We start from the raw sequence: 27,023 nt of genomic DNA on the forward strand, positions 1-27,023 counted from the left end.
AGTTCCAGAGATTCCGTGGGATGTCCGAATACGTCCCTTCGCTTCCCTCTGATAACATCCACAATAAAATACCAATCACTTATAAAGAGTGAAGTTGCACCAAAATCAACTTCCAAATGTCCAACCTCACAATTATCCTTTGCCTTGCTATTGGTCGTCTCCCTCGCAGCCGTGTTAGTGGCGTCACGCAACGCTCCTCGAGCATTGCGTGACGACACTGAAATGACTGCGAGGGAGACTACGCCATTGGTAACAAATAACGATAGTAGTGAGAATTTGAATTGAATTAAATTTTTTTTCGATTCTTACAAAACACAAAACCACGCAAAAAATCTTTTTTTGTTTTGTTTTGTTAAAGCGTTTTTTTTGAGCTTCTTTTGGCCAGTTAGCTGAATCTGAGTAAGAAGTATCAGTTCTTGAAGAACCAACGTGACATTGAATCAGGGAGATTTTACAAGTTTCTATTGTGTGATGTCTTGTATTTTCGCAAGCGTCTGTTTTTTCATTCGTTATTGTCGGTGATATATCAGAAAAGGTTCTCGAAAATCAATTCCCTACCCCCCCCCCCCCAGCATTTCAATTCATCCCCCCCCCGCCCCGCCAGTGAACCTACCGTCAAAGCTAGGAGCTCGTGATCTGCACTTGTCATTAGTAATAAGATTTTTTTTTCAATTTTGATTTAGAGAGAAAGAAGCAAACGGAGAGGCCGGGGGAGGGGGGAGGGGGGTGTTCATGCTTAACGTAAAGAGCTCCAAGGTCGTAGAGCTTTAGTAAGATGGCATGGAACGAAAGAGTAAGATATACTAGTCTAAGAGCTTTCACACGCTTCGACCCTTCTGATGAGTCCTTGACGATTGTGACTAGGAAAAGCAATGTCGGCTAAATAGAAGCTTACTTGAGTACCAAACATTTGACCCAGCACTTGCTCAAAATAGATAAAAGAATAGTACAAACGCAATAAAAAGGGTGGCTATTTTGTCTTTTCATCACCTCAACAATCATCACAATACCAAAGATCGATTTGTTACTTGATGAACAATTATACCAACTCCAAAAATCATACGTAACATGCAAACTTTATTTTATTTGATGTACTCAGTTTTCTTACAATAATTTAATTTAAAAAACTGATATAAAAAAAAAATAAAGAAATTAAGGGAAATATAGGTCACAATTTAATCCTCTTACGACATTTTTGGAAAAGATAGTGTGCATATGTTCAAAAGTCAAAGCCACATTTTGTAGTCAGTCGTGTAACTTGTGGATCTTTAAAATAGTTTCTTGGAAGTTAAAAAAAAGGTTTGACCACTTGAGCTATTTTTCACACATCCATGGAGATCGAATACCATATTATTAATATATTTTCAGAGTATAAGGCCCTTCAACCATTCCGAAACGCAGAATTCTGCAGTAAGCCATGGTCGTGAAAGAATTCTATAGCCGGAGTAAGCATAAAGTCAGTATTCGGGGATTTGTTGTCTTAGCGGCTATCCTCGATTGTGATTGGGCAATCGTTCTCTAAGGATGTATGCGAATTGGCTATCAACAGCCGAGATCTAAGCATTGCATTAAGAATTTTCCTAAGAAGTTCGACGGATTCACTTTACAAGTGTCGCATACACTTACTGCTATGTGGCTACTAATAAGCGAACCAGATTGAGGATTTTTCCTGTCACGTTTAAGCGCGTTTGAAGTTCCCTATAAATACCAATTGCGTTACCACAATTGCGTTACCATACATCACGTAGAAACCTTGTAAATGAAGAAAAAGTTCTCCAAACCGACACCAAAATTGCACTCGAATGCCGTCGGTTCGCCTCCAGAAGAATAGTCTTTCGCTCCGTAACAATTTCCAAAGTTTTCCACAGCAAAGTATCTCAGTCCCTTTGTCACGGCTAATCGAGCGCACTTATCAACCATCTTTTGCATCTGTTTAGAAAATGGAGGCACAAACCACTGGATTTCATCGCGGAAGCTGCCAAGGAAAGTGGAATGAAAGCTTCCATAGCAACCAACTCTATCTGATAAAAAAGAAAGGAAAAGAAGAAAATCAGTTTGATGTTTGAAAGGGGCTGTTGCATCATCATCATTATCATCATCATCATCATCATCATCATCATCATCATCATCATCATCATCATCATCATCATCATCATCATTATCAGTCTCATCATCATCATCATCATCATCATCATCATCATCATCATCATCATCATCATCATCATCATCATCAGTTTTTCGATCAATTAACTTTGGGTATTCCAGTCTCAACATGTCAGCTAATTGTTTTAACAGTAAAGTTTCTGTTCGCTTGCTCAGTTACCAGTACAGTGGAACCTCAGATATTCACGTTATTTAAGTTATCAGCATGAACCCATCAACCGGAGCTCTATAATGTCACATTGATTATGGACCGAATGTCCGCGATTTCAGATTCCATAGCCAATCAAAAACGTTTGTAATTGCGATGGTATTTTGAGGTAAATTTCAACCAGAGCGTGCCACCATTAATCTCGCCCTTGTTGTATAACTGAAGACAGTCATGCAACGAGGGAGAGATTAATTTTTCACGATAATCTAAGGTTGCTCGCTGTTTTCTTTGAGGAACTGTTTCCAAGAGATTTGTGTTAACCTCCACTGTTGTTAGCTTGCCACAATCGTTTGGACATATCAGTACTCGTGAGTTAGGGAGGGGGCCTAGATATATATATTTTTTTTCAAGTAAAGTGAGGGGATAGGGAAGAGACCTTAAATTGATGCTTTGGCCGTCAGCAAGAAATCAGATGCCGCTTTTTGTCACGCAAACCTATCTCTGACTAAGACATGCCTCAGTCTTTATCAATCTGATCTAATTCACAACACAAATAGAAATAATTCACCTTCCATAAAAGCAATACCTACCTATACATATCTTAGTAGTGTTGCACGATTTGACATCCCTTGAATACCCTTGGCAAGGTCTTCCACCAGCGGACGGTGCAGGATTGTCACACTTCCGCTCGCGTGATTCTACACCAATTCCACATGTCACGCTACATTCTGTCCAGTTACCCCATTCAGACCAGCCACCATCGACTACGTTACAAACAACAAACGTGTTAGATGATATGTGTGACCAGTAATGTTATTTAATATTCAATAAATTTATTTTAATAAACCTAGCTATATTCATTTGGTGCATGATTTTAAAATCGACGTTTTAAATAAAGTTGATTGAAAAAAAAAAAAAAAAAAAAGCCACAGCACACATTGTCATGGAGTCAATATTCTGATGTTATACCCTTTCGGATAGTGTCCTCAGTATGGGAACAACTTCCATAGGAAACAAAACCACTGAAGGGGTAATCCCCAAATGGAAACACATCCGAACAAGATCTTATATCAGTTGACTGTTTTGCCTTGAAGTACAATGAAGACAAACGCACAAGGACAAACAAGGGACAAGACAGACAGACCGACAGACAGACAGACAAAGAGACAGAGAGACAGACGGAAAGACAGACAAACGGACAGAGAGACAGACAAACGGAAGGGAAGGACAAAGGCCATTTCAACCTGGGCATTTGTTTACAGCACACTCCTTCGACTCGTGGTAGTGATTGCCACAGCCTCTCCCGCCATAATAAGGAGGTGGGTTTGTGCACGAACGAGTTCGTTCTCTTTGGCCTCCACCACAGGTTTTACCACAGGAAGACCAAGAACTCCAGGCACTCCAGCCACCATCAACTGCAACAGAATTAATTACATACCCGCTAGTACTGGCCCCAAAAGAATAGAAAGGCTTGACAATCAATAAGCTATTTTCTTCACCACTATCAAAGAAAAACCACGAGTCATGTATTTCAGAGGATTTTCGAAAATCTTTTTAGCTGTTCCAAAGATTTCCAAGGTATCCAAGGGTATCCCCGAGTACGGTTTGAAAACCTTTTCCAAAAAAAAAAAACCAAAGATTGCTTGAGTTTGGTCAGGATGCCATGACTAGGGGATCTGGTTTGGTAAACTCCTAAACATGTCAAGTGTGATTTATCCATTTGTATCTATGCACATGTTTGTTTTCAAATTGAATTGGTCCCTGGATGACATGCTAGTTCTTCACAGGATGGCCAGCACGAAGTGACCAGGAAAAATTTCGACACTGCACTCCTACTGAATAGAGTGTATTCACGGCGGCCATGTTGGAGAAGCCAAACAATAAAATCTATTTCCCAGAGGAAAATCATTTTATTGTCTCGCTCCTCCAATTTGGCCGCCGTGAACACACTCTATATCGAATAGGATACTAGTCCATCACAGGATACCCACATGAAGTGGGATATTACTATTCCCCACTGGATAGGATGCTTGTCCACAGGGTTACTCCGTTTCCATAAGAAACAGCAAGATACAAGCCAAGAAACAAGCCTGGAACCACCCAGCATCACCTCTTCTTTGGATTACAGAAGATAACAAAGTGTTCCACTCACCCGGACATGCATGTGAGTTGCACCAGCTACTTTCCTTATCTGCTCCTGGGCACGGTTTCCCGCCAGAACTCGGCGCTGGCTGCGTACAGCTTCTAGAACGTTCTAGAAAACCGGTTCCACAAGATTTGCTACAAGAACTCCATCCGCTCCAACTTGACCAACCTCCGTCAACTATGGGAAACGAAAGAGGCAAAAACGTTGAAAACAGGGGTTTCTTATTCTGTTCCAATTAATAAGGAGTCTTGATTTGCGACTTTACAGAAAATGCGAGAGCGAAAAGCCAAAATGGAACAGTATTTCCACTGTCACAAGACAACGAGATGCGAGTAATGGTACACAGCAGACTGTACGAATATCTTTTGTTATTATTTAACACATTGTAACACTGTCCAACTATGGACACTGTGCATTGAAAATTCGTCGTCCGTAGTCAACAGATACCCTGCGATATACGTAATTTCGTGTGCCTGAGAGAAAAATGGCAAAATAAAGATGGTGTTCAGCTTTTCTATAATAAAAGTGTGCTTCGTTATCAATGTTTTGAATAGTAAAACAATCAACCTCCTCAATCTTGCGACCTGATTTTAGCCAACTGGGCCTACGGCCTCGGCGATATTCCGTGCGATTTCGCAGGATAATTCTTAATTGTAGGGCAATTAGAGTTGTAGTTTAGAACGTGTGTGATTAGCCGCCTGTCTTTGAACCATAAATTGAAAGACGTTTTGAAATCAAAAGCAACGGGCGAGAGCTTTGAGCGTCGATCCGAGCGTTGACAAGCTATTTTGTTAGCCGTTTTCAATGGAAGGTGCTGGAAGAGCAATGTGAAACGGTAAGAAAATAGCCTCTTCTCACTTATTCTCCCGTCCAGTTGAAGTGCACTAGACATCCTTTAAACCTTTAGTACATCTAGAAACAAATATTTTTACGCGGCTTATGACTTTCCGGTAGAAGCACTACTTAGAAAGGGCTATTGGATTCAAAATACTATGTTTCATAAATTTCACTTCTATCTCTGATTAATAAGACGACAAAAAGCACAGATAGGCACACAAACAAAAGGGAAGTGAAACAGTTGATGCTTACCAGGGCATGTGTTCATGGCACACTGCTTTGACTCATAGTAGTGAGTACCACAGCCTTTCCCGCCAAAAAATGGAGGTGGGTTTGTGCACGAACGAGTTCGCTCCCTTAATCCGCCGCCACAGGTTTTACCACAGGGCGACCAAGAACTCCAGCCACTCCAGCCACCATCAACTGCAACAAACACCAAAAAATGAAAACTAACGAGCTGCATTTAATTATTACGTGATTCTTGAAGCTGGTAGCTGTTCTTTTAGTCTCTTTCGAATGACAGAGAAGAGGGAAAGAGCCCAAATAGACAAACCAGTTCGAAATGTTTAAAAAATATATATTTCCACGGATAAAGATCATTAGGGTAAGAGAATCAAAAAAATTTGTTCGAACAATTACTGTCTGTAAGCGAGATAGCGTTACACAATATCCTTTGCAACAACAAAAAAAAGATGGTAAATTTTAGGGGGGAGGTGAAGAAGAGTTAGGAAGAATGCTTTATAGATACTCGCCAGAAATGACGGTCCTATTGACACTCTTCGACACTACTCACGTAACCACTTACAGCTTGAATATCCAGGGACATTATCTATTCTTCCAATGCAGAAAGCATCTTACTGAGTGTTTTCTTTTGCAAACTCGTTATTTTCTAGTATTGTGTGTGTGCTGTTATCCAAACTTTACTTAAGTGAAGCATCGTAACCCAATACTTACGCGTTCTGTACTCGTTTACAGCCCGGATACAACCTTATGTGAGCAATGACGTCACAAGAGACATCATGGACGATGAAGGAACAATTTCCATATAATTTACCAAATATTATACTTGTATCATATGTTCTTGAAAACCACCTAAAGGCATTAAATATTCCATCCTCTTACCAGGACATGAATGTGTATTACACCCGTGACTTTCACGCGCTGCTCCCGGGCACGTTTTCCCGCCAAACTTCGGCGCCGGTCGCGTACAGCTTCTAGAACGTTCCCTAAAACCAGTGCCACAGGATTTGCTGCAAGACGTCCATCCACTCCAATCAGTCCAACCTCCGTCAACTAAAGAATACAAGATGAAAAAAAGAACAGAAAACGAAGAAAAAATTGAAACATGACACACCAATACATTCGACAGTCTTAAGGTGGCCGAACACAGTTTTCTAGTATACAGATGTTAGTAAACGTTATTTGGAAACTATATACTTATGGGTGCGCGAAATAAGCATAATACAAGATTAACTAAAAAGGAACGTATTTTGATACTTCTTGTTGAACAAGATACCGTTGCCATGGCAACACAGCGAGCTATTAAACGCCCATAAATAACAGGCTTCCTTTAAGAAAATGCACTCATTAGATTTTTTCCATTTTTTTATCCAGAGAAACTCACAAAAAATGGACATACATAGTTATGGTGCTTTCATGTAATTTTATCAGAGAGATCTCTAAATATTGATTTTGCACTTTAATGTTTTGTGAAGATACCCTCCGTCAGATTTAGGTTTTTCTTTCTACGCGAGTTACGCTTCTAGAACCGAAGCGCACGAAAACTGTGTTCAGAAACCTTAAGCATAAGCTTACACGTACCCCTGTTACCCCTGTTATGAGATATGTACTGAGCGCGGGAAGTAGGGAATTTGAGAGCGACGTCCATGTCGGGACTAGGTGAGGATCTGGACCTTTCCGCGAGAAATAAACGGAAATTGAACCGGAAGTGGCAACGTCTCTTCCTTAAGGTAACGTATCGTAATTAGATAGATTTCATAAATTCAGTGACGTAATAACGATGAGCATTCAGAAAAGATGTTATGGTACTACAGTAGGGAACATGGGCGCTTTTCAGTTCCATACGGAGGGAAATCTCTTAGTCCATATAGAGGGAAATCTCAACAAATGATTCAGACAGTTAGAGGTTTGCACCGAGGAAATGTCGACGTTTCGAGTCAATCAGTGAATAAACATAACGGAAGTTAATTATAGCTAATCTGGGCAAGGTTTCTGTGCACACGCTTGTTCCTTTCGTGTGTTTCCTTGGCAACGTCTTCCGCCATGTTTTGGCGCGGGATTTGTGCAAGTTCGTGAAAGTACTTCTACACCACTGCCACAGGTAACACTACATGGTGTTGACACAAACCAGTCGGACCAACCACCGTGAACTGAGCAATTCAGAAAGTTTGACTTAGTAGCAACTCATGATGGTATTTTGTAGTAAATGGAATGAATTAAGACGTTCTTTGGCTAACGCCTGAGAATGGACTTCTTTAAGTTCAAATACAGGGAATGGAGGTCTTTTCCTAAAATTCTGCAATATTAAAGGGTTGCATATTCCAGTGGAGGGTAGGGGCATTACCTAGGAAATCAAGTGCCTAACAGTTTATAAACATAACTACAAAATGACCTCATACTGAAACCGACGGTTTGCCGTGTAAGGAGGTAGCAGAAATACTTAATTAGCATTTAAAAAATAGCAAAAAATTTGCCTGCAGATCACAACGTAATACATTTCTCACCTGGACAGGAATGCGTGTTGCACACGCGCCGTTCCATTGCCGCTCCTGGACAAGTTTTCCCGCCATTTTTAGGCGGTGGCTGCGTGCAACTCCGTGTTCGAGCTTGTGTACCGGATTCACAGGGTTTGGTACAAGTTGTCCATACGCCCCAACTAGACCAACCTCCATCGACTGTAAAGTTGAATAGAAGAAAAGCCGAAATATTAAGATAAACATATCAGAGGAACCAAAGGTATTGGATACAATGGATTAAAGGATAACTGCATAACATTGTCGAGAAGTACATTTGGTATAGAAAAACGCCTAAAAACAACTAACAAACGAAAAAGGGGCCAAAATCGCAGACAAATCTTGTGAAAAGGGACATTTATACATTTTGCTTCACACAGAATGTAAGTTTAAAAATATACTTGTCACAAAATGGCTTTTTGACGTCATATCTCAGAAAGAAGGCGTAAGTCATTGTATGTAAAACTCCGATACACGTTTTAGGTTTTCTTCTTACCAGGGCAGAGTTGCTTGTTGCACAGTCGATTTTCCCGCGCTGCGCCTGGGCACGATTTCCCGCCATATTTAGGCGCTGGTTGTGTACAGCTTCTTGAACGCTCCTGAGAACCGGTTCCACAGGATTGACTACAAGAAGCCCAGCCACCCCAACTTGACCAACTTCCGTCAACTGCAAAAATACAAGGAGTCAACTCACGCTGGTGAAGCATACTCATCCTATGACTAATCCTAGGTCTTCCTAAGTTAGCAAGGTTCATTTGTCTCTGCTAGAAAATAACTCGGGAGAAGAAGTTTCTCACTCGGACAAGCTTTCTTCGTACACGCCTGTTCCTTTCGCGCGTTTCCTGGTGCCTGCTAAAATACTAACACAAAAGGGAATTATACCGAAAAAATAAGTATCTACTTACTTGGACAATGTCGTTTTACGCACACTTGATTCTTTCGCGCGTCTCCTGAGCAAGGTCTTCCGCCATGTTTTGGCGCGGGATTTGTGCAAGTCCGTGAAAGTACTTCTACTCCTCTGCCACAGGTAACACTGCATGATGTCGACACAAACCAGGCTGACCAACCACCGTGAACTAAACAATTCAAAAAGTTTGACTTAGTAGCAACTCATGATGGTATTTTGTAGTAAATGGAATGAATTAAGACGTTCTTTGGCTAGTGCCTGACAATGGACTTCTTTAAGTTCAAATACAGGGAATGGAGACCTTTTCTTTTTTTCTTCTTTTCACCGTGAACTAAATACCACAGAATAGATAACACATTTTTAAATGATTTGGAAATCAAATAGCACTATTATCAATTAGGGAACTGGTCATAGCAAGTCTTTTAGAAAAGGGAACCACCCTGTCAGGAGAGGGAGGTTATCGAAGACACCACCTAGCTCAAGAACACTACCGACAAAATTTTATTGGCTTTATAATTTGAGTCGACACAGAAACACTAGGCTAGCAAGAGTCAGCATTGCAAAATAAACTGAAAAAAGTGAGGTTTGAATCTCATTGTCATTTTTTTACTGCCGGATGGAGGAGTGGCTACGCAACAAAGACGCCATCTTTTGAGGTTGAGGAAGCGGGGTGCAGGCGGAGAACACCATCTATTTTGTGGTTTAGTGGTTCTGTTCGAGTGTAGTAGTTTTGACCACTTTCACTAAACAAAATAATTAAGTAATCAAATAATCAATCAATATGCAACTAACACGCTCGAGGAAGCTTCAAACACTTAGCAAATGCATATCCACCAGCTAAAATTCATCAATGCCTTTCTCTAAGCTTACACAATAATTTTGCCATCGGGAATTAGCACTGATCACAATAATCTTTGGTAACGACCAACCGGGTCAACCAATCAGAGGACGCATTAAATAATAAGCTGGCAAAACTAGTCATGAAATAATTCCAAATAATCCCGTTTGAGATTTGAAACAATTAGCAACGCGTAGCGGAGAAACCGCAAACATTAAATTGAAAGTAAATAATTTATTTGGCTGGATGTGTCAACTGTGGATGAAGAAGCTCCAAAAAGGAAAGGCTGAAATAAATCAAATCAAACTATTTGGATCTTGCTATTGAAAGCGTCATTTCATCACCGTAAGAAATAAAAGAAAAACACGCAGGAAAACCCTTTTCTTTCTTTTGGGGGGAATAACTTAAAGAAAAGGTCAAACGAGAAAAGACAATATCACGAGAGTTGTAACAGTGTGAGCCTAAATCTCAGTGGCCTACAAAAAATGAAAAGGTTCACGTAAGCGAGGATTCTTTTTCTTTCTTTTTTCCTACTTCGCTTACAGCACCTTCTGATTGAATCAAGTCGCCTTTATTCATTCACCGTCAGCTCACCTGGACAGGAATGCGTATTACACACTCGCTGTTCTTTTGTTGCTCCTGGACAGTTTTTCCCGCCATGTCGAGGGCGTGGCCGCGTGCAGCTCCTTGTTCGAGTTTGTGTCCCGGATTCACAGGGTTTGGTACAAGTTGTCCATACGCCCCAACTAGACCAACTTCCATCGACTGTAAAGTTGAATAGAAATAAGTAATATCGAAAGGGATCAATGGTATAAAACAGGGTCCGAAATTGCGCTTTCCTGGTCGCCAATGCGACTAAAATTTTTGCACTGGCGACCAGAATTTCACAACTAGTCGCCAGCGGGCGATTAACTATTTCATGCCACGATCATTATACAAACAATAACTTTGATTTTCAGCCAAATCGATAAAAATAAAATTCAGAGCCGCCCGCCAATTGGTCACTTACTTTTTACCTTTCCACTGCTTTTGAAGTATAAAACCGATTTTCCTGTTTTTATAAATCTATCACAACGCTTCACAGCTCGAGCAGTGCGAAGCTTCGCCGCCATGTTTTTTGAACGAGAAATGCTGCACGGTTGTGCCCTGGTGCGAACAACATGGCGATCCGTCGATCGTCTTGACAGAACGCGAAAGGAAAGGTCGTTTACGGTTTTAAACATAGAGCAAAGAACCCACCGGCAGTTTTTTTTAAATCGGGTATATTTCTTCTCCAAAAGGTAGAGACAAGAGAAGGTATTAAGTTGACTTGAAACATTTAGCAGTCTTATGAAACTGCGTATATAGCCGGCATTCGATTCGTTCATCATGGTTTTTCAGTGGTAGGTGTATAAATCGCCATTGCGGTCCCAAACGCGTTCTCCTCGTTCAATTCTTAAAGGAAAATTTGGCGACCAGAATTTTCCATCTGGCAACCAAAAATTTTGGTTTGTGTTTCGCTGCGAAAAAAAAATTTTATTGACACTTTTTTTTCTGCTTTTTGGCGACCACATTTCTCCATATGGCGACTAAAAAAAAAATTTCAGTCGCCACTTGGCGCCTGCCTAAAAAAGTTAATTTCGGACCCTGTAAAAGGGGCCTAAAATCTAAAATATTTCTATAGCCTCAACGGGAAGATATGAAGAGGATAAAAACCATATTTCAACACACAATTCACAACGGTAGAACACAACATACGATATCCTTAAAAGAAGGACCGTATATCTTTTCGTGTTTTCGTAGCGATACTTATCAGAAGAAATAAATGGCATAAGCCCTTTAGGATGTAATTAATTATGTGAAAGAAACTTATGGAGAAAATGGCTTGAATAAAGGTGATGTTACCCAGTACAATTTTCACGAAACATTACATAGCACTTTAGAAGCGTCCTTGTACTAGAAGGGCATAATACCTCTGGGGCGAACTTGGGCTTGCATTTGTAATGCCACTGGCTTTGTGTCATCCTGTTCGTTTGGTATATGATTCTAAACTAACTATCTTCAGTTATGCATCGTTTAAGGACGGTGCATACTAATATATAATTATTTTTGCGCGGCTTATGACTATGCCGGAAAGCAGATCGTAGCAAAGGCCATTGAAATCCAAAAAGAAAATTGGGGGTAACCACACATTTTTTGTAGATAATTAAGGAACCATAAGTCTTAAAAAGCGCCAAAATATAAAACAATGTATAGCTGTTTTTCCCAAATTGAAGCTTAATTATCTGAAACATGCGTGATTAATCCCGAATTATCTTTTCGGATTCCAATAACCTTTGCCCTTTTCCCGCGTAGTTATAAAGCGCGCAAAAATATCTCTTTTTAGCAGGCACTCTTGGGCCATCCCGAGATGCGCAGACCTTATGCGTAGTTGCAAAAGGAGGCACCTAGCCTAAACAAATTATCCTTCTTTGCTGTCTCTACACTAGATTGACTACAAATGTTCAGCTAAGGTAGTGTATCTTTCCTATACACATGGTTCTCACCAGGACAGGGCCGCCTATTGCACACTTGTCTTTCCCTCGCTGCTCCTGCGCAAACTTTTCCGCCATATTGAGGAGCTGGATGCGTACAGCTTCTAGAACGTTCTCGAAAACCGGCAGTGCCACAGGAATGGCTACAAGAGCTCCATACACTCCATCCTGACCAGCCTCCCTTAACTAAAAGATATAAGAAGACTTGCCTCACTAGAACATTTTACTATTTTCAGGATTGATAATATTTTCATAATATTTTCAGGATTGTCGGGTTTCAATTTGTGCCTGCTAAAATACTTACACAAAGGGGAATTTTACCGAAAAAAAAGGATTTACTTACTTGGGCAATGTTGTTTTACACACACTTGATTCTTTCGCGCGTCTCCTGAGCAAGGTCTTCCGCCATGTTTTGGCGCGGGATTTGTGCAAGTCCGTGAAAGTACTTCTACTCCTCTGCCACAGGTAACACTGCATGATGTCGACACAAACCAGGCTGACCAACCACCGTGAACTAAATAAACAAAGAAAGGAGGGTACTGTGAGAGTTCTATTCATTCGATAGAGATCTTGGCACTGTGGTCTAAAGGTCTTTCATAAGCCTTCGCCTTACATCAGACCCTGAAAAGAGGGTCAGGTTATCAAATGCTCTTTGTGAGCATTTGCGAGCATGCGCGCACAGCGTTTTTGCTTGCGCGCACGAACACTGCCGTATGAGCAAAAATCTTGGGAAAAAAAACTAATAACGAGCAGCGAGTACCTTGCAAAACTACCCAGCGCTAGCAACAAGCCCTCTTTCCCTAGTTGGCTATGCTTAGTCCTAAAAATACTGCGATGCTCATCTGTGAACGTATCTCACAGAACATGACATATCCATATTCTACACCACATCTTGCTACATCCAGCTTGTAGCGCCATCCACTGATTAAGCCAGAAAGATGTTCAGTCTCGTCCAGTTTCTTCCTGTAGTAGGCTTGTATATGTTTACCCGAAAAACAATGATTTAACGAGAAATTCTAATATCCGAACAACCTTTCACAAAATAACCCTTACCAGAATAGTGTGAGCAAACGAGGACCCTAAAACGCAGGCTCGAGGAGAGTGTACATAGACAAGCAATACCACACGTGGAGAAGATGTCGAACTGACTTGAAAGTGACTCACTTTGGGACTTCTCGACCTTTTCCCGAAAGTTTTACGAAGATTCTCGAAAATATTCCGAAGGTCGTTTGAACGTTTCCGATTTATTTTCATCACTTGCGACTCTGGCATAATTTAAAATCAGTTTGAATTCCAATCTCTTCCATCCATAAAGATCTCAAAAAAGACAAGTGCCAGCGCGATGTAATAAATTTAAACTTAAATCACGGTAGCAATAATTGCCATTACTAAATCACAACACTATAGAGATTAAGAATCACGTATACGACAAACGCCGGCAAAAGGCAAAAATGACCTTATACGTCTCTGTTGTGTTTGCATACACCATTGTCAAAACGTGTATGCAAACGAAATTAGAAGTGGCCGTGTGTGATAAATGCACCCTTGGCATAACGCTATATCACCACAGGCATAACGCTATATCAAGTTCTGTGATGTAGAAATTAAATTCGCCGACGTAGATATGCAATTGACCCCGATCAGTGACTCAAACACTCACTTGGCTGGTGTATGACAATACTACAAGAACGTGTTTGATCCTGGTAATCACATCGACAAAGATTAACCCGATCCTCTTTTGTCCGCCACCGACTTTGTATACCACCTGAACAGCCACTCCAATTGCTCCATTCTATCCAAAAGCAGCCGTCAGATCGTTGAAAGCGAAAATCATCAGACTCCCGTTCTTCCTGCACGCAAAGTGGAGCAAACGTTTCAACAAAAAGCGTCGCAAGGCATAACGCGGAAAAGAAAATCATCATTGCTTTGGTCCTGGCGATCGAAAGCTGTTTTTCAATTCAACAATAGGCGATCTAGACTTCACTTTCCCGAGCGAAATGTACGCGAAAACATGTCACAAGAGTGTCTTTTCACGGAGAAAGTAAATGCGGTTGCGTAATTTAACACCGCGAGTCACACCAGTGCCTAGTTTGCATAGTTTGCATAAAAGTGGCAGTTGACTCCCAAAGCCTGAGGAAAATCTCATTGTTCCTGTCCACCAATATGGCCGCCATAATGTCACATGCAAACCATCATTTCAAGTTTTGTGAACATTTATTAACGTAGATTTGATATTAACCCCGATCAGTGACTTACTTGGCCGCGGTATGACAACACTACAAGAACCTGTTTGATCCTCGTAATCACATCGACAGTGATAAGACAAATCCTCCATTGTCCGCCATCGTTTCTTTATACCACCTGAACAGCTACTCCAACTACTCCATTCTACCCACGAGCAGTCAAAATCATCAAACTCCCATTACCACTCTTCGCAAAATGGAGCAAACGTTTCAACAAAAAGCGTCGCAAGGCATAACGCGAAAAAGAAAATCGTCATTCCTTTGGTCCTTGCGATCGTGAGCTGTTTTTCAGATCAACACTAAGCAATCTAGACTTCCCTTTCCCGAGAAAAATGTGCGTGAAAACATGCGAGAAATGCAGTTGTGTAATTTAACACCTCGGGTTATGCCAGTATCTGAACCAAGATGTTCCGCGTTCTCCATTCTCGGACCGGCGTCAAGGGTGAATTCGGGACTAGCGAAGTTGCCCGTCTTGCAAACCTCGCTAGTCTAGATTTCGCCCGATTCTCCTATAATGAGTGTTCTCGAGTCTACCATGAATACAAACGCACTTGAAGTCCGTGAAAACGCAGATGAAACCTACTGACAGCAGTATTTTGCTGCGTTGATCTTTTATACCCTCTTCACACCCGCAAACAGACCAAAACTTTTAACGAGGCGGTACAAAAACAAATGCTGGTTTACAAAAAAGTGCATTTTGGGGGCGAATAAATATACTAAAATCAACTATGTTTCACGAGAGTGACACTTAACAGTCTGTTACAACTGAGAAATCTGTGGCCGCCCTCAGATTGAGATCGATTTGGAACTATTTAGAAATGCTGGTTTTGGAGAAGAGGGGAAACTAGAGAACCCGGGGAAAAACCTCTCGGAGTAAGGAAGAGATCCAACAACAAACTCAACCCACATATAACGCCGGTTCCGGGAATCGAACGTGGGCCACATTGGTGGGAGGCGAGTGATCTCACCACTGCGTCCGATCATCCCGGCTCCCTGCAAATTTACTTATCCCGCACCACGTTTTTCCAGTACTATCCAAACCTGGCAGGCCAATTTTCCCATTTTGCTTCGTGGCATATTTTGAAATGACGGGACTTCTCATCACGATGAACTTAGAATGGACTTCTTTGAGTTTAAATTCAGAGAACGGAGACCTTTCCTTAAATTCTACGATTGCAAAGGGTTGCATGTTTCAGAGGAGGGTATATGGGTATTACCCAGGAAATCAAGAGCCTAAAAGTTAATAAATTACAAAATGACCTCATACTGAAACCGACGGTTTGCCGTGTCAGGTGGTAGCATATACAGTCAACTCTCTCATAGCGACCACTTCTCGTAAGCCGGCGACCACCTCCAGTAAGCGACCACCTCGTAAACAACCGTTTTGTTTCTCAGTTAAATACTGTTTTAAGAGCTCTCTCGTAAGCGACCACCACTCAAATTTCTTAAGGGACCGCGAACACTTTTTAGGCCAGAAATTACACATATTCTTTTGTTTTCTGTTTCCGGTAACCGACCACCCAACCTAATCACGTATGATCGCTTGTAAATCATTACTTAGAAGTGACAAAAGTTCAATTTTGATGACGCTTCCCCGGACTGCTGACAGATAACGACAGTTTACAGTCTTTACAGACAGGGAAGACGGCGACAATTAGATCTGTAGGTAAACGGGAATTAATTGTTACAGTGATTTGTTCCAAAATGAACCATGAACCATGTTATACAAAGTTTCATCAGAAGAATAAATAGATGTGAAAAAAATCAAATAAATTAGTTTCTATTTGCCTTATTTTAGCTGCCAAGGTGATATTTTTATGTAATTAATTAATCAATCCAGTATTAGGGTTAGTTTGTTGATCTTTCCGGTAAGCGACCACCTCCCGTAAGCGACCACTTTGTCGTGCACCAAGGGTGGTTGCTTACGAGAGAGTTGACTGTATATCGTGACAATAGGTTTTCAACAAAGAAACTTAATAAGAATTTTAAAAAAAAAATTGCCGGCAGATCTCAGCATAATGCAATTTTCACCTGGACATGAATGCGCGGTGTTGCACACACAAACGGCAAAAGGCAAATATGGCTCGGCGTTTTCCGCTTCTAAATGAAGTTGAGTTGTTTCGTGTTAACAACAAAGGGGAGAATTATTCTGAACTTTTCTTATCTATTTACTAATTGTTCTTAGGGGGAACTTAAGTTAAACGTGGATCTGACGTTTGGTGTTTGCACGTAAACGCAATTCTGTATCTCTCTTTGCTGTCTCTTATCTGTCTGTTGTGCTTCCATGTACCATTGTCGAACCGTATACGCAAACTTACTTAGGTGTCCGTGTCGGTCCAAGATCGGGGATGTAGAAATTAAACTCGCATAGACATAGATATGTTAAGGTAGATTCGAAATTCAGCCCGATCAGTGACTTAAACACTCACCACTACAAGAACGTGTTTGATCCTCATAATCACAAAAACATGGATCATCATCCACTGCCCGCCACCTTGTCTTTTTGCCACCTGAACAGCTACTCCAACTGCTCCATTCTATCATCAAGCAGTCAGGATCAAAGTCCCATTCCCACATGCAGTCTTCAGCAAACGTTTCAACAAAAAGCGTCGCAAGGCATAACGCGGAAAAGAAACTTGTCATTCTTTTGGTCCTGGCGATCGCGAGCTGTTTTTCAGATCAACACTAAGCGTCTAAACTTCCCTTTCCCGAGCGAAATGTGCGTGAAAACATGTGAGAAATGCGGTTGTGTAATTAAACACCGAGGGTCACACCAGTGCCAGCGTGCGAGTCTCAATATCTTCTTCCGCTCTTTTGTCCAAGACTGTTTTTCATCTTCGAGGCGAAGATGAAGCGAATATTTCACGGGCAAAATCGGGACTACCGAAGTCTATCCGACTTGTAAATTTCGCTTGTCCGGGTTTAGCCCGTGATATCTTCGCCCCACCTCAACTGTTTGCCCCTGGATCTGTGAAAATGAGTGTTCTCGAGTCTATGCATGAAAACGCACTTGGGGAATTTACTTATATACCCCGTCTTTCCAATAAAATCCAAACCTACCAGACCGATTTTGTCATTTTTTTTTTTTTCTCAAATCGCCATCGCCGTTTATTTTGAAATGACAGGACGTCTGATGATCAAAAAGCAATTGCTTTTGTCTATTTTTAAGAAGTGGATGTTAAAACGTTAAAATAACAAACTGGAACGTGAAAAGACAAGCAATGCAAGTGGTCGCAGTACGCAGTCAGTTCTCAAGACAGTAAAGAACATTTTCCACTCGATCTGACCTACACCATTGAAAAAAACAATTTCTGAAAATCTTCTCCGTCAATAGGTCTTAGCATTCAGTAAATTAAAATCCAAATGGCTCAACAACTGCCTTGTGAGCCTCTATACGCCTCTATACATGCGCACTCAGTGAGTGAATGAATGAATGAATGAATGAATGAATGAATGATTGATTGATTGATTGATTGATTGATTGATTGAACGAACGAAAAACGAACGAATGAATGAATGAATGAATGAATAAATGAATGAATGAATGAATGAATGAATGAATGAATGAATGAATGAATGAATGAATGAGTGAGTGAATGAATGAATGAATGAATGAATGAATGAATGAATGAATGAATGAATGAATGAATGAATGAATGAATGAATGAATGAATGAATGAATCAATGAATCAATGAATGAATGAATGAATCAATGAATGAATGAATCAATGAATGAATCAATGAATGGACCAATCAATGAACAAATGAATCAATGTACGAACGAACGAACGAACGAACGTGTCGGCGTCGTGTTGCTGAGGGAAGAAGAACCCACTCCTAACCCAATGGTTCGTTTCGGGGGAATATCTGTTCGAACAACATTATCTGCCTCAGAAATTGGGATTTAATTGTAAGGAAAAACTAGCTTTCACGGCTTTATCGAAAGGTCATCAAACTTCCTAATCCCTTTTGTTTATGGAGAGGCAAATACGTCGTTTAATGTGGGGAAAAAGGGCACCTAGCATTTTACGAAAGCCGACGGCGGCCCATAAATTCGGTGAATAAGATTCCCTTCCCTAACATTTTCGACAATTTAAATTTTTAGCTAAAGAATCGGAATCGATGAAACTGTGTTAGCTCACAAATTTTCCTTTCAAAAGGCCATAAAATGATGTAGAAGTGAGGAAACGACATATTAACTATTTCGCTTAATTGTCCTCGTTGGCTGACCTTGTCTATACTGGCTACGCGCCCCAGTGCAGTCTCTTAAGGGGATTATCTGCTTAGTCCGTGGATGAAATCCAATTGCGATAATCAACAGGAATGCGCTAGAGGAATTCTGATCCGAGTAGAACTTTACCGCAGATGTGTTTTATTTCGCTGCTACAAATTGGTCCGAATATCTCTGCACGGTGTGTGGAAGAACCAGGCCTAATAGCAACAGGCATGAATTACGGTTTTTCGTTTCTTAATCAGTGAGGAAAAGTTAAAAATTCTGGACATTGTAACGGAAAACTAATATAATCAGTTCCTCACCTGGACAAGAGTGTGTGTTACATCTTCGCTGCTCTGTTGCCTTTCCAGGGCATGTCTTCCCGCCATGCTGAGGCCGTGGCTGCGTGCAGCTCCGTGTTCGAGCTTGTGTCCCAGATCCACAAAGCTTGCTACAAGTTGTCCATATACCCCAACTGGACCAACCTCCATCAGCTGTAGGGTTTGAAGTGGGAGAGTTGTTGTAAATTTACTAGACAATGTCCATAGAATGACAGAGCTCACACAGTGCACTCAAGGCAACTCTACATTTCAACCACACGAATTATCTTTAACTTAACAGCCTCAAAACTAAAACGCGCTAAATGCCGGATACAGCAAATAATTAAGTTTTGGAATTATACATCAAAAACTACGATTGCGTTGTTTGTCTTCTTAATGCGACAAAAGCTGACGTAAAAATTATACTTCTCAAACTTACTTATTATTGATGATTCATGAAGATAATCGCTCCCGTGAAGCAGGTGTGATCTTAATTATTATAGAATTCGGTGACATTTTGCTATGGATTTCTCCAAGAATCATCAATGATCTGAGAAACTATATCAAACACTCGAAAGGGTGTTTCATCCGATTTCAAACACCTCGAAGTAGGTTCAAAAAACACTCGGCTGCGCCTCGTTTTCTCCACCCTCTTCCTCGGTGTTTGGAAATCGAACGAACCACTTTCCCTCGTGTTTGCTATATTACACAATAAAGGCAAGAGAGCGAGTAAACAAAATGACATAAATATGAGAGACGAGTTGGCAGAGTTGAGATCGATAACAAAAAATTTCGTGTCAAGAAAGTTTGCCAAGCGCTTTAGGTTTAAGTTTTAAATTTCGCATTTCTCCTTTTCCATGATCAATGAACTACTGGCTTGAAAATTGCTTTTCCTTCCCTTTAGTGAGCGTTTTGTAGACACTTCAATTTCCTAACGCCAAGAGAGCGCTTATTTGGGAGCGATTAAACTACGAAATACGTACAAACTGGGGTAATACTTAACTCCCCATAAATCACCATTAATGTTTACCTGGGCAGGGCTGCTTGTTGCACAGTCGTTTTTCCCGCGCTGTCCCTGGGCAAGATTTCCCGCCATACCTCGGTGGTGGTTTCGTACAGCTTCTAGAACGTTCTTGAGAACCGGTTCCACAGGTTTTACTACAAGAAGCCCAACCACCCCAACCTGACCAACCTCCATTCACTGTAATTAATATAAGGAAAACCATTTACTCAACTCTCCTTTAGTTTGTGCGAAAATGAAGTTATTTGGAATAGAACGCAATACCGAGCAATAGACGATATATGGGATTATAAACCACTTATACATTTCCCCGCGTTCTTATTGAAAAAAAACAGTTAATTAAGGGGCTGGTTATGAAACCTTGTCATGAAAACAATGGTGTTACAATTTATGTTGGAAGGGCCGCGACGGTGCGCAATCCTTTATTTTACTGCTCCCACTAAAGTTAAATATCTTAACAGGAACGTTTCTATTTGGTCAGTTGCTCCAACACTTTTAAAATCTATTGTGGTCTGTGCAAGGTCAAGGCCAAAAATGCTAACCAAAGAAGTTTGTCAGGCTTCATAACCATTGCGTCTTATTAACTATGGACAACACAAAAGAAAACAAACAAAGAACGTCCTACGGTTTTAAATCTTAGCTGTTTTAATTCAAATCACAATAGAATTCAATAAAATCTAGTTAACTTCCTATAGTCAGCTTGAAATTATTTGCCTACAGTCACGCGTTAGGTTTTTTTTCTTTTCTCTCTCTTCTTTTCCACAGTAAGGCCTATGCGTTTCAGATTAGTCGCAAGTTTATAATGGTAAAAAAGCCTTTCCGGCTTACTGGTATATCGGAAGATGATGCACTCGGCGTATAGATTGTTCTCGAAATTTCACCGTTGACAATCTTTCCGCCTCGGACATTATCCGGCTTCCGATACACCAGCCGCCTGAGAGTTTATTTACTAATTACACCAAGGCCGAGAAATAGCGGCCATCAAATCGTTTTCTGGTCGATCGTTCTTCCAAAATAAAATCATCATGATCTAGAAATATTTCCAGGTTGCTTTTATTTAACAAAACAATGATTTCACTCCCGCTGGTTGGATATGCGATGATTATAGCAATCTATCATCTCATATCCAACGCACGCTTGTGAAATAACTGTTTTATAAAGTACATAAAAAGAACCATAAAAAAATTGGCAGCACGCTTCGTTTCTTTGATAGTTTCGAGACTACCGGCTCTTGTCTTCTACTTCTTCAACTACACAACACGCTTTGTTTCTTACCAGGGCAGGGATTCCGGTTGCACAACTGTCCTTGCTGCGATGATCCCGGGCAAGACTTTCCGCCATATCTCGGAGGTGGTCTCGTGCAGCTTCTGGAACGTCTCTGAGAACCAGTTCCACAGGTTTTACTACAAGAATTCCATCCACTCCAACTTGACCAACCTCCGTTCACTGAGTTGAAATAGAAGAAAGAAGAGCCATCAATCACAGATGAGATGTTATACTTAGGACATTTAAGGACGGTGCCGACTTTTGTTACTACGCATACGTTATGCGCATCTTGAGATACCCGGGTTTCCTATGGGTGGCCCTACTAATACAGGGATATTTTCCCCTGGTTTAAAACTATGCGGAGAAAGCAGAACTTAGAAAGTGCTCTTGGTATTCAAAAAGAAATTTTGGTGTAACCATGCACTTTTCAGAGATAAGAAGGCTTCAATTTGGAGAAAAACGCTAACATTGCTTTGTATTTTACTGCTTTAATTTGTAGAGTAATTGTTGCTTAATTATCTCCGAAAAATGCGTGGTACCCCCAATTTTCTTTATGGATTTCATTAGCCCCTAAAGATCTACTTTTCTCGCATAGTCATAAACTGCGCAAAATACCTCTGTATTAGTAGGCACCGTCCATAAGAAGAAAGTAAATACATTAAAAAAAATAAATAAAAGAGAGTTGCATATATGAAAAAAGAGAAGAGACTTTGAAAAAATAAATAGATAAATAAATAAATAAATAAATAACTAGATAATAACGTGTCCCTGAACCCCGAACGCCCGAAACATATACAAGTCAACCTTATATGGTACAATTTGTCAGCCGATTTCTTTTTCTGTTGTTTCGCCCGATTTTTGTCGACGAGAAAAAACAAACAAAGAACGTCGTACAGTTTCAAGTCTTAGCTGTTTTAATTCAAATCACAATAAAATTTAAAAAAATCTAGTTAACTTCCTATAGTCAGCTTGAAATTATTTGCCTGCCGTCATGCGTTAGGTTTTTTTTAATTTTTTTCTCTTTTTTTTTTTACAGTAAGGCACATGCGTTTCAGAAATTAATCGCAAGATTATAATGGTAAAAAAAAATACCTTTCGAGCTTACTGGTATATCGGATGATGATGCACTCGGCTTATAGATTGTTCTCGAAATTTCACACTTGCCTTCGACGCGAAACTGTTCAATTTTTTTTTTTTTTTGACAATCTTTCCCCTCGGGCATGATCTTTCGATACACCAGCCGCCTGAAGGGTTTTTTTACTAATTATACCATAGCCGAGAAATAGCGGCCATCAAATCATTTTGTGGTCGATCGTTCTTCCAAAATAAAATCATTATGATCTAGAAATATTTCTAGTTTGCTTTTATTCAAGAAAACAATGATTTCACTCCCGCTGGTTGGATATGCGATGATTATAGCAATCTATCATCTCATATCCAACGCACGCTTGTGAAATAACTGTTTTAAAGTACATGAAAAGAACCATAAAAAAATTGGCAGCACGCTTCGTTTCTTCGATCGTTTCGAGACTACCGCCTCTTGTCTTCTATTTCTTCAACTACACACCACGCTCTGTTTAGTCTTACCAGGGCAGGGTTTCCGGTTGCACAACTGTCCTTGCTGCGATGATCCCGGGCAGGATTTTCCGCCATATCTCGGAGGTGGTTTCGTGCAGCTTCTGGAACGTCTCTGAGAACCAGTTCCACAGGTTTTACTACAAGAATTCCATCCACTCCAACTTGACCAACCTCCGTTTACTAAGTTGAAATGAAAGCCTTTATGTCATTATCCGATAACCTTAATTTTTAAGATGCCTCTAAAATCCTACCCCATTGTCAGACCTAGTTTCTAGAATCCATTCCCGTTTTCAGACTTTCAGAACAAAATGGTTAAAATCTATGCCCTATTTCAGACCAAGCCCCACCGTAATACCTATAGAGCTTATATAGAGGAGTAACCCCGCTAGGGAGAGGGGGGGGGGGGGGGGGCTTTTGCTTTAGCCACCTTTACAATCTCGACCCTTGATCTAAAAGAGGGAATTAAATCTCAAGTTTACTGTTTTACGCTGCGACTCTCATCACTGATCGAGACGATCGCTAAGAGTGCGGTCCTTAAATGGCACTATAACGTTGTTTCCGATAACATTTCCCAAAAATATTTTGGAGCACTTAATTTCCCCCTGTTTTATTTAGTGCTCTTAGCAGTTTAGCGACAACACAGTATAACTAAGACAGTTACTGACATTCCCTACCTGGACAATTATGTCTATTGCAATTTTGGGTTTCTCTGAGTCCATATGGACAAGACCCACCGCACGAGGCCGCTCGGGTCACTCTACGCGTTCGATACTGAGTCCCTCCACCGCAGTACCTGGTGCACGTGCTCCACGAGGTCCATGAACTCACAGCACAGTTGGTTCTTGGGCACCTTCGTCTGCGGCGTCTTCTCCACCCTTCTGTCTGGTCCACCAGCACAAGCGAGAGGACCAACAAGGACCAAAGCAGTCTTCGCATCATCATCAGTTGGATCTTCTCTTGTCTTCCAGTCCTGAGGGTACAGAGTTTCGATTCAGCAGCTTAATAATATACATGCAAAAATTTATTTCAGCATACTCATTGGCTGAGAGTACTGTACGTCAATTAATCCCAAACAGTGAAATTAAATTGATTGACAGGAAAGTCGCGAAAGCGTAACAACACAAAATCTTAATGGCGGACAGGTTACGAGAAAGTAACAACGTTTTAATTCAGAGTTGAGTTGAGGAGAATGATAAGGACAAAAACACCCAACAAAGCACAAATAATTGGCTTAAAGTTTGGAAGTCTTGGGCTTCTCAAAAGGGTTATGACGAAAAAAGTACGAACCGGAGGCCCTGAACAAAATTCTGGAGGAGTTTTACGCAACAGTTCGTAAGAAAGACGGGGAAGATTACGAGCCTGATAGCCTTCGTGTAATGGTTACTGCTATTACAACAACCGATACCTAACAGAGAAAGAGTACAAACACTCAATTATTGGCGACAAAGAGTTTAAAAGTTCGAAGCAAGTTCTGGAGGGAAAAGCCCCCCTACTGCGGCAACAAGGCAAAGGCAAGCGGCCGAACAAGGCGAGAAGTCTGACAACAACCGAGGAAAATGAGCTGTGGGAAAAAAAGAAGCTGGGAAAGGCATGTGCGCAAGTCTTTGTCCAAACAGTTTGGTGGCTTCTGACCCAATATTTTGGTCTTCGAGGTCGACAGGAACACCACAGCATGACGGTTGAAGATTTCTCCTTTGGATTGGATGAAAACAAAACAGAGTAACTTACGTCGAATTCTTCGAGAACCCCACAAAAACACGCCAGTCCGGACTGTCCGCAAAGCCCAGAAGCTTCCTTCCAAAAATGTATGCAACTGGAGATGACAGATGTCCCGTTGAAATCTTCAAAGAGTTTTTTTGTGGCGTCGTCCTCCCGAAATACGGACAACCGGTCCACTTTATCTGTCTTGGGTGCCAAACCCGTCCTCGCAAGTTTGGTATAAGCGGCAGCCGATGGGAGTGAACAAAATCAACGACATGGTGAAGACCTTTTCAAACCACAGCGCCAGGAAAACAGTTGTAAAGAAGTTGAAGACAGCAGGTTTAGAGCGAAGTTCAATGGTTAAAGTAACGGGCTACAGAAACGAGAAGTCACTGGATGACTATGCATGACGAAGGAGATGAAAGAGAACAGCGACAGCCTTCCCACACCATCATGCAGCCACGCTAAAAACATCGACAGTCAGTTAGCTCGGAGAAACAGCTTTAATAGTAGCACAAGCAGCTCCAGCAATATTTTCAACCCGTTCTCAACAGACCTTTAATCGGCTCAGAGTGGAAGCAACTTCAACCAAGCAGCCTCAGCGTCAGTGTTTCATGAACATAAACCATTTCCACCAATGTCAAGTCACTTTCAACATGGGAAACACAGCAGCTCCCAAAAAGCCACAGTCAGCCGCATCGCCTGGCGAGGACAGTATTTCTCACTAATTTAAGCTTACTTAATAAGTTCGAAAAGCTTAAAGTTTTAAAAATGTTGATCGATTTCGCCTCAATTAGATATGGCGAAAAACATTAACTAGCTGACTTCTTTTCACACCTCTTTTCTCCTTGAGGTCCATAAAATGTAAGCGCTTTAGAATGATAAATGCTTCCAGAATCTTCCAGAACTTGATCTTTGTCGATTGAGAGGATATTTTTGGTCTGTAAGTTTCCACAAGTGCTGGCATGTCAATCAAGGTTGTCATTTTTTGACCAATAACGTCAATGTAGGCGGGACCAGTGAGCCATGACACGAAATAAACACGATAAGAGGAAAACAGAGTCAATTTTTTTTATGTATATTCAGTTAACACTGAGGTAATCACATGATTTGTCTCGTGCAATTTGGGATAAATCAGCGATCAAAAATTTTTCAAAGACTACAAATTGCACTCGCCCTACGGGCTACTGCAATTTCGTTAGCCTTTGAAAAATTTGCTCGTGCTGATTTATCCCAAATTGCACTCGAAATCATGTGATTACCTATAATCGCCTGATCAATGTTTCCGTGGAATATAGAATCTTCAGAGACGTTACCTAAGAGAAAATTCATGAACGAACGAGCTTACATGAGCACAGTAGATTACAATAGCGGTACTCACGTGCGGCATACGTGGAATTCCTGGACTGAAATAATTCAGTGCCAGCACGCGGTTTTAGTACCCTGGGGCCCGTTTCTCGTAATTTCCGATAATTCACCGGTCCCCATTAAGTATAGTTTTAAATGTTTTTTCGCCTATTACAGGCATGGTCCTTGGCCATTTTATTCGTAGAATTATAACGATTTTAAAATTTAGCATTGGAAGCTTATAAAAATTGACTTCTGTTGAGGAACAATTATCAGCAAGGACACTTTTCGGGCCCGGTAAGTTACCGAGAAATGGGCCACTGCTCCCAAAAGAGAATTGGGCCGCGATCGAAGCGTTGACGAGCTACGGAGCGGTGAGAGAAGAAAACTTCGTATTTCTCACCTCTCCGCTTCTCTTCGCCGCTCTGTTTCGCCGCTTCGCTCGCGGCTCAATTCTGTTTGAGGATCTCGCCGCTGTTAGCTCGCAGCTCGATTCTGTTTGAGGAGAAAGAGGAAAAAAAACCCGTTGGAATTGGAGCAGGGTAATCGCTTTAGTCGCTTCCATTACTGCACTCTCTATCGAGAAAGTGTTCGCTCTCTGATCTTTGGTGAGGACGAGCTCTTCTCGCCTTGCGTGCATCAGCCCGATTCGGTTCACGAGAATAAATTTAGACTGAGAGCAACTGATCCAAAGGAAATGGGCGGTTAAAATATAACTGGCGACTTGTGTGATGCTCAAGTGATTTGTGTGTAATCGATATTACATCATCAAAAATTACAGCTACGTTGAACACAATATTTCTCTCGAAGGAGAGACAGTGTTTAGTGTTGTTTATGTTAAACTCGGACTGCGTTTTCTCCGACAACATCTGTACGCTATTTGCTAAATATATATACGACGACGGCTTATACATGTAGCTTACCTCGTTCGATTTCGTCTGCTTCCTGCGTAGCGACCGTCCAAATTGCAAACGTGAAACAGCGTTTGAAAATCCAAATCACCGTGTCTGGTACGGAGATCAAAACTGA

General features: G+C 41.0%; 1 protein-coding gene across 3 annotated transcripts; it reads right to left on the bottom strand.

Annotated features, from left to right (window-relative positions):
* Positions 1–1,057: 1,057 nt before the first annotated feature.
* LOC146467417 (SCO-spondin-like) lies at positions 1,058–27,023 on the bottom strand. 3 transcript variants are annotated; one of them, XM_085125866.1, is made up of 19 exons: positions 26,918–27,023; positions 23,621–23,916; positions 22,956–23,126; positions 21,378–21,548; positions 20,112–20,282; positions 19,085–19,255; positions 12,649–12,819; positions 12,318–12,491; positions 10,387–10,557; positions 8,953–9,123; positions 8,544–8,714; positions 8,039–8,209; positions 7,514–7,684; positions 6,417–6,587; positions 5,547–5,717; positions 4,464–4,634; positions 3,556–3,726; positions 2,902–3,075; positions 1,058–2,021 (listed from the first exon to the last, which is right to left on the bottom strand). In XM_085125866.1, exons 2-19 carry the CDS (start codon positions 23,886–23,888, stop codon positions 1,741–1,743), a joined length of 3,291 nt encoding a protein of 1,096 aa, XP_084981992.1. In that variant the 5' UTR covers positions 23,889–23,916; positions 26,918–27,023; the 3' UTR covers positions 1,058–1,740. The 3 variants fall into 3 exon arrangements, with proteins under 3 accessions (XP_084981992.1, XP_084981991.1, XP_084981993.1); XM_085125865.1 differs by lacking the exon at positions 7,514–7,684 and having other exon boundaries at positions 26,918–27,011; XM_085125867.1 differs by lacking the exons at positions 5,547–5,717; positions 6,417–6,587; positions 7,514–7,684 and having other exon boundaries at positions 26,918–27,012.

This window comes from Pavona decussata, unplaced genomic scaffold (assembly GCF_977016875.1).
Source record: "Pavona decussata unplaced genomic scaffold, jaPavDecu1.1 SCAFFOLD_136, whole genome shotgun sequence".
Lineage (NCBI taxonomy): Eukaryota > Metazoa > Cnidaria > Anthozoa > Scleractinia > Agariciidae > Pavona > Pavona decussata.